General features: G+C 54.6%; 1 protein-coding gene and 1 non-coding gene across 2 annotated transcripts in view; one reads left to right on the top strand and one right to left on the bottom strand.

Moving 5' to 3' along the window:
* Positions 1-3,472: 3,472 nt before the first annotated feature.
* On the bottom strand, positions 3,473-3,546 carry TRNAN-GUU (transfer RNA asparagine (anticodon GUU)). Its single transcript has one exon. It is a non-coding gene; the product is annotated as a tRNA-Asn (tRNA).
* Positions 3,547-4,346: 800 nt separating this feature from the next.
* Positions 4,347-7,241, top strand: part of PSMB3 (proteasome 20S subunit beta 3) — a 9,799-nt gene continuing 6,904 nt past the window's right edge. Inside the window, exons 1-2 of the mRNA XM_081805088.1 lie at positions 4,347-4,501; positions 4,818-5,002. Of these exons, the coding sequence (XP_081661214.1) occupies positions 4,499-4,501; positions 4,818-5,002 (188 nt within the window). The 5' untranslated portion in view covers positions 4,347-4,498. The remainder of the gene's footprint in view (positions 4,502-4,817; positions 5,003-7,241) is intronic.

The raw sequence follows: 7,241 nt of genomic DNA, 5'->3' as shown, positions 1-7,241 counted from the left end.
GAGGGGAGGGGACGGAGGGGGGAGGGGAGGGACCGGGGCTGGGGGGGGTACAAAATGGCTTTTTTCCTCCAGACAAGAGTAGGTCCCGCCCACTACTCACCCACGTGACCTCATTCCTTCAGGGTGTTCGCGGAGAGGGGAAGAGGAGGAGGGGGAGAGGCTAACGCGGCTGCCCCCACGCTGGGTGCTGGGCCCCCTAAACTGGGACACGACCTCACTATTCCCAAACAGCCCCTGGCCCTGGAAGATGTATCCTCTTCTCTGTTAACCTCCTTAATTAACCCTCCCCCCACAAAAAATGTGTGTGCGCCCCCCACCCCCTGACCCTGCGATCCCCGCCAATAAGCTGGGGCGCCTGGAAAATGGTGAAATGAGGACTGGGCTGAAATGTGGTTCGTTCTGCAGTCCTACCCGCCACGGCCTGGGCCGAAGGGCGATGGGCTCGGGCCGGGGACGCGACGCCTCCGGCCACGCGTCCAGGGTATTTTCATTCACTCTAAGTGACACTCCCTTAAAATCAATAACTGCAATCGTGGGGGAGAGCGTGTCCTCCCCACCCCCCTGGCCCCGCTCAGCGGCCCGATCACCGGCTCTAAAAGGCAGACCCCCGGGATCCAGCGGAGGCGCCTCGGAGGAGAGGCCTGGGGGTAGCCTGAGGGCGGGGGTCGGTTTGCTGGGGTGGAGGCTGGCGCCCCCCGCGTGCTCGCGCGGAGAAAAATGGAACGCAACCTGGGCCGGGGGACAGGCTGAAGACGCGGACTCAGGCTCCGGGTCTGGGACACAATAACCCGGTCGCATACGAGAGGCCCGACTGGACTAGGAAACCAGGCGCCGGGGCTCGAAAGTGGGCCCGCGCTTTTTCTCCTGCCTTGAGCTGCTTCCCGCATTTTTCTCCCGGCCGCCGATCGCGCTTGGAGCTCTGCGCGGTTGGTGCGCCTCCCTCGCGCCGGCGGCGGGAGGAGCCCGACGAGCGCAAAGGCGGCTGGTGCCAGTCCGCCTCCGACCGTCGCTCCCGGCTCCTCCCAGCGCTCGGGCTCCCGTCCCCAGTGGCTCCCGCCGGGAGGGGAAAACGAGGAGGGAGGCTTGGAAAGGCGGGGAGGAGTGGCCGAGGCTGGCGCCGGCGAAGCCAATCGATACTACGTTACGGCGACGACCCGGGCCCTGCCTCATTAGGACGGTCGATTCGCTTATTCGTTATTCAAAATTTATTAGAGATGGTCACTGGGTTTGTCCCTCCAGAGAGCTCGATTATCTGGCCAGACGGGCCATTAAGCGCACTGGCGGTGGGTGGCTCGAGTTAGGAAATTAGGAGACAAATCTTCCGCAAGCTTCGGAGTGCCTGCCTCCTCCTCTTGCCTCCGCGCTCGCAGCTCAGGCAGAGCCGAAGCTGGGCCCCCCGGACTGAATGCTTTCACCCTTTTTGGCCAGCGACCAGGAGACCTGCGGACGCTGGCCGCCAAGTGACTCCAGCTTCAGCCTTCAGCCCGCACCGGCCGAATGGGGGCGGGGAGGAAGAGGATGGGTGGGAGAGATTTCCTCCCAGAGGGGATGGTCTGAGAACCCGCGGGAGAAGGTCCGGGAGAGGACCCGGTCACCTACTCCCCTGTCCTTGCACGCGAAGACTGGGATTTCACCACCCCTCTTGGAAAGGGGGCTTTTGGGGTGGACACACCCTCTGTCCCTAGGGCAAGTGTGTCGCCAGCATCCCCAACTCTGCCAGGGAAGACTCGTGCATCCTCCACTGTCTCCCAGTTGCCCTGCGGGGAGGGCAGCGCATCAGGGACTCCTGGTCTGTCACTCCTGTCCAGCTAGACGATCCCGGGGCAAGGCAAACCTGTAGGGGCTTCCCATAGATCTCCGTCACACACGATTCACATGGGCACCCAGGGTGTGTGTGTGGGGGGGCGGGTATCAGCTACCTGGAAGAGGATTGATGAGTCCCCACTTCGGTCCTTTATCCTGGAGTGTTGCAGTGAGGAGGCCCACCGTGCTGACTGGGCATCCATTCACTTGTTCCTCAGTTATTAGCGCCAGTCACTAGCAAACTACAAGACAGAGGGATGAAGACCCCACTACCCACTAAAACTTCATTTTAATCATTTCCATCCTGGGCCACCGGTCCCCACATCCCTGGCCTTTCTGCCTTATCAGAACCTTCTGAGACCCAACCTTTCTCACATCTGAAGTTCTTTGGTTTCCCTGCAAAAAAGCACCTGTCCTGTACCAATGTCAAATACTGTGCTAGGCACCAGGGACCTAACACTGATGAGCCGGATTTTTGCCTACAAGGAGCTCACAGGCCAGTGGGGCTACCTAGCCTGTCCTGTTAGCTTCCATGGCACTGTGTATCCCTCTGGTTTGTCCCCACCAGCCCCGTGAGCGCCTGGTAAGGGGCGGGGGGGGGGGGCGGTGAGCCCTGGGGAAGGTTTTCAGAAGAGGCGTCCTTTGAGCCCAATCTTTAGGAGAAGCCAGATATTGAAGGGAACTGCCTGAGAGTCCTTTGCTTAGCTCCTGGTCCTGGGATGTGCCCCTGGCTGCATTAGATACAAATGCTTCCCCTGCATTCTCTGCTAGTTGTAGTATCTCACAGGGTCCTCTAGCTGAAGAATCACTGTGTCTGTCACAGACTAGAAGCTTCCAGAGGGCAGGAACCCAGGAAATCTAATCAACTATTTCTGGCACATGCCAAGAGCTACTGCGAAGGTAAGATCCCCTTGACTTTTCACTTTGATGATGACAATGGTAGGAGCGGGCAGTTCCTATAGTGATTTTTTTTTTTTACAGTCTTTACCTGTGTCCTTCACTCCTCTCTCCCCACGACAATGTCCTTTGTCAGTTTCTGTTTCCATTTCTCCATCCTCTGCCCCGCTTCTCTGTGTGTACATCTAGAATAGTTTTGTTTTTGTTTTCCTTTTTCAGAAGGTTCTCATATTAACTGCATCTCTTTTCCCTCCATTTTCTTGGAGTCTTTCTTCCATTCACCCCGCCTATTTCTCTGTAGTGTCCCTTTTCCGTCTCTGTATATCACAGCTATGTTTTCCCTTTTTCACCTTTTGCTTCATCCCACAGTTTCTCCCCGCCTTTGTCTCTTGCGCTACTTTCTTCCCTTCCAAACGTAGCATTTCAAGACTGTAACATCGATTGACGCAGACAATGGAAAACTGTCCAACCTCCACTGTAAATTCATTCTTAATCCTACGAAAAATGCAACCTGAAACGTATTGCACAGTGAGACAAAAACCTCTGTCTTCGCCGTTCCTGAAATCCAACCTGGGGGTGGGGTAGGAGGTAGGCGGTGGAGGAAAGTGCTGGAGAAATTATCCCATCATTGACTGAACAACAACGAATTTTCAATTACAATGATCCTCTGATTTGCTATAGAAAAAGTATCTCTGCCATTTCAAAACGAAATTTGGCATTTTAGGGGTTGAGAAAATAACGCTTAGGTTTTCCTTTTAACAGAAAAGGACTGCGTCCCTGGGTGGGCTCGAACCACCAACCTTTCGGTTAACAGCCGAACGCGCTAACCGATTGCGCCACAGAGACTCCGACAGCTGCCAGCGTGGCGGCGAGCCGAGTCAATGGGAGCGAGCCTACGACGGCGCAGGACTGCAACGGAAACCCTGCGGTCAGGCGAAAGAAGTCAGACTCTGGGGAGAAAGCAAAGGGTCCTGGTCGAGGGAGGGGAGGAGGGGGGACCTTCACGTCTTATCCACTGGTTCTGGGAGAGGTAGTCGCCGGCTTCCTCCGGATCTCTCTTAGAGGAAGATAAGATGGGGAAACCCGAAACGTCCTTTTTTAGGGTGACCTGAGTCTTGGGGATACATGAAGTCGACCTCCTGAGAGTCCCCAAAAGCATAACAACCTTTGGTCTCCAAACGTCCCCTTTGCAGCTGAACCCCTGCCGCCCCGCAGTACACCCGCGACGCCCTCCCCTGCTCCTCCTCCTCGAAACATTAAATATGTCTGAATGCGCACCTCCTAAATACCAGGCACCGTTCTAGGCCAGTGAATGTCCAGAGCCTAGTATAGTACCTGGCACATAAGACATGTAAGGATTTCTGGAGTGAATAGATGAAACAAGCTAGCATGAGTAATACGCCCGACGCACACGTTCATAAGCAACACCATGGCCCTTTGGCTGGGGACCGTGTCCCCTATTTCGGGCTTCACCAGCCCACGTGCACACAGGTCCCGGCCCCGGGATCTGGCGTCTGGAGTCCGGGTCCGCCGCGATCCCAGCTTGCACCGCGGCGCCAGGCCCTTCCGCACTCACGGTGACTTTTCACTTTCCGCCGTCCCATTCTCGGTTTTGGCTTCTCAACCAAACTCCCGTGCTGATGACTGACAGAGAGGTACAGCCAATAGGAAGTCAAAGTGTCCCGGAAGGGTCGGCCTTTTGGCGCGCACCGAGAAGGCAGCAAGAGTGGCTGCGTTGGGAGGGCCATAGCCGGTTGTCTGGAATTGTGGTGGTAGGAGGTCTCACAACACCGCCGTCATGGTGAGATGGGGGGCGAGGAGGAGGGACGCGGGGTAGGGACTGAGGAACGGGGAGGGCGGCATGGGAGGTTTGGGAAGCAGAGAGGGCCTGGTGGTCGTTTGAAGTTTGAAGGGAAGCTGACCACCGTGAGGACCAAGGGCTTGAAGGCGGCTTCCCGCAGCTGCACAGCGCTCATGTCAGAGCTGGAGTTCGCGGTGTGCAGCCGCCTCCAGAGTGGAGGGGGGTGCGTACGGGAGCCTCGGGATCAGGGGCCGCGCCGGGGGCTCTGGCCGCGTTCGGCCCCTGGCGCTGAGCCCCTCCGCTCTGTCTGCCGCAGTCTATAATGTCCTATAACGGAGGGGCCGTCATGGCCATGAAGGGGAAGAACTGTGTGGCCATCGCTGCCGACAGGCGCTTCGGGATCCAGGCCCAGATGGTGACCACGGACTTCCAGAAGATCTTTCCCATGGGCGATCGGCTGTACATAGGCCTGGCCGGGCTCGCCACCGATGTCCAGACTGTGTAAGTGTCCGGGGTCCCCGCCCACACGCAGGCCTCTTCTTGGGCTAGCCTGGCCTGGCGTCTCGAGTGGCCCACGTATCAGTCATCTACCAAACAGCACCAGTGAATCAGAGACTTTGCGGGACCCAGTAAGCCGTACAGAATTGTATCCTAACCAGCTGGCACCGGCATTTACTCAGTGCTAGACTCTGCGCAGAGCACCTTAGATGCATGGCCTTACTTAATCCTCTTAACTACGTGACCAAGTTGCTGTCCCATTATGCAGATGAGGAAACTGAGAGTCTTAGAGTTTTTTGCCCAGTGTGCAAGCTTACGAATGCCATCCAGGATCCCAGTGCAGGTCTCTCTCGGGCCTGTGCTCAGTCCCTAAATAAATCCAGTTTTAGTTGGGAAACGCTATACAAAAAGATAACTAACCCGTGATGAGCTGGTGCATATTAGCTGCTAGATTTGTCATCTAGTGGACAGAGGCTCTGTGATTTGAGAGGAGGGGGGAGTCTGAGAGATGACATAGGTAGCTGTTGTGTTGGTCCAGGTATGAGGGTTATTGTCTGGATGGGTGGAAGCGGTGGGAAAAGGAAGGCAGGCACTTCTAAGAGTTGTTGCTGACCAGCCTTAGTGGCCACTTGGATATCGTGAGACTACATTTAGAGTCATTCATTAAGGGTGAGTCTGTGTCTTTTTTATCTCTTACTAGTATCTAAATCCGTAGGTGGCATGTAGGTAATCCAGAAATGTTTTAAAGATGATTTCTGTTTTGAGCATGTCGCCTGAAATACAGAAACTGGGAGGGCTAGTTTTAGGGGAAAGGTGATGGCTGATTTTGACACTACTTTTGAAGGGACAAGGCAAGCCAAGGAGAAACATCTTTCAAGCAGTCGGGATCTTGACATTATCTATCTCAGGGCTGGCGAAGCACTGGTGATCTTTTAAACCTATGGGAGAGACAAACTATGGAGAGGAGAAAAATGAGCTGCTGTTCGAGAGCCGAACTGAATATTTAGCAGTGCGGGGAAGTAGAGAGGCCAGAGGGAAAGAATCAGGATAGGGTTTATAAGAGGGAAGATGTCACAGGTGGTAGGTCCTGCAGGAAGCTGGTGGCCCAACAAACAGCAGTTCCTGGACTTAGTTCTTAGAAGACCAAGAGAATAGTTCACTAAGGTGAGTGAAACCTTGTCAGAGAATTTTTTCTCTCATTTCCCTCGAAGCTCCCTCAGTCTCAAGAACACACGACTTGGAAATTCTTCCTAGATCTAAGCCAGCCACATCCTGGTGGAATCAAGGTGACAGCTTTGATTTCCCATCCCTGTAAAGGCCCCCATCAGCCTTCCTCTCCCCAGTCATGGCCCGTCTCCTCACACCATTTCCTTTTCTTCAGGAGGCTTTCTCACCAAGTTTGTGTGCTTGGGGGCAGTAATAGCTAATTTTGCTAGGCCTCAGTTTCCTCACCTGTCAGAGGAAACTCAGGTTGTATCTGAGGCTTTGTTCTGTGTCCTTTGATGACTGCTTTGCCTCTGGCAGCGCTGGCATTGGTCTGCCCCCTGCAGGGGCCTGTCCTGGGCTCTGGGCTGTGGCACTGGAGGAGGTGTGTGGCCTTTTTGCTTCGGCACCTTCCAGACCGTTAGTACAGCAGCTGCTGCTTTTTTTTTTTTTTTTAAGATTTTATTTATTTAACAGAGAGAGACACAGCAAGAGGGGAAACACAAGCAGGAAGAGAGAGAAGCAGGCTTCCCGCCGAGCGGGGAGCCCGATGCGGGGCTCGATCCCAGGACCCTGGGATCATGACTGGAGCCAAAGGCAGACGCCCAACGACTGAGCCACCCAGGCGCCCTCAGCTGCTGCTTCTTAACACACAGAAGACTTTGTAGTTTTCCAAGCACCTGGTCGTCCCCCCATACATTGTCTCACCGCTCTGTGATTTGTTGTGTCCTCATCGTACGGATGGAAAAATTAAGTGGGAGGATGAAGGCTTAGGTCAGCTCTTGCAGTCCATTGCTCTTTCTTTTCTTTCCTTCTTTTCCTTTTTTTTTTTTTTTTCCACTGCTCTTTCTGCTGTCCGCTCCTGTCACTGTGTGTGCAGGTGGACTCCTGTGAGGAGTGTAGAGGAGCTGTGCGTTTTATATAAATTGTTCCTCAAGAAAGAGAGGCAAAATCCACTTCTTTTTTTTTTTTTTTTAAGATTTTATTTATTTATTTGATAGAGAGACGCACAGCGAGAGCAGGAACACAAGCAGGGGGA

Source organism: Leptonychotes weddellii, chromosome 15 (genome assembly GCF_054177405.1).
Source record: "Leptonychotes weddellii isolate Sample4059 chromosome 15, ASM5417740v2, whole genome shotgun sequence".
Classification (NCBI taxonomy): Eukaryota; Metazoa; Chordata; class Mammalia; order Carnivora; family Phocidae; genus Leptonychotes; species Leptonychotes weddellii.
The sequence above is the reverse complement of the archived record's forward strand: the minus strand, read 5'-3'. Positions and strand labels throughout refer to the sequence as shown.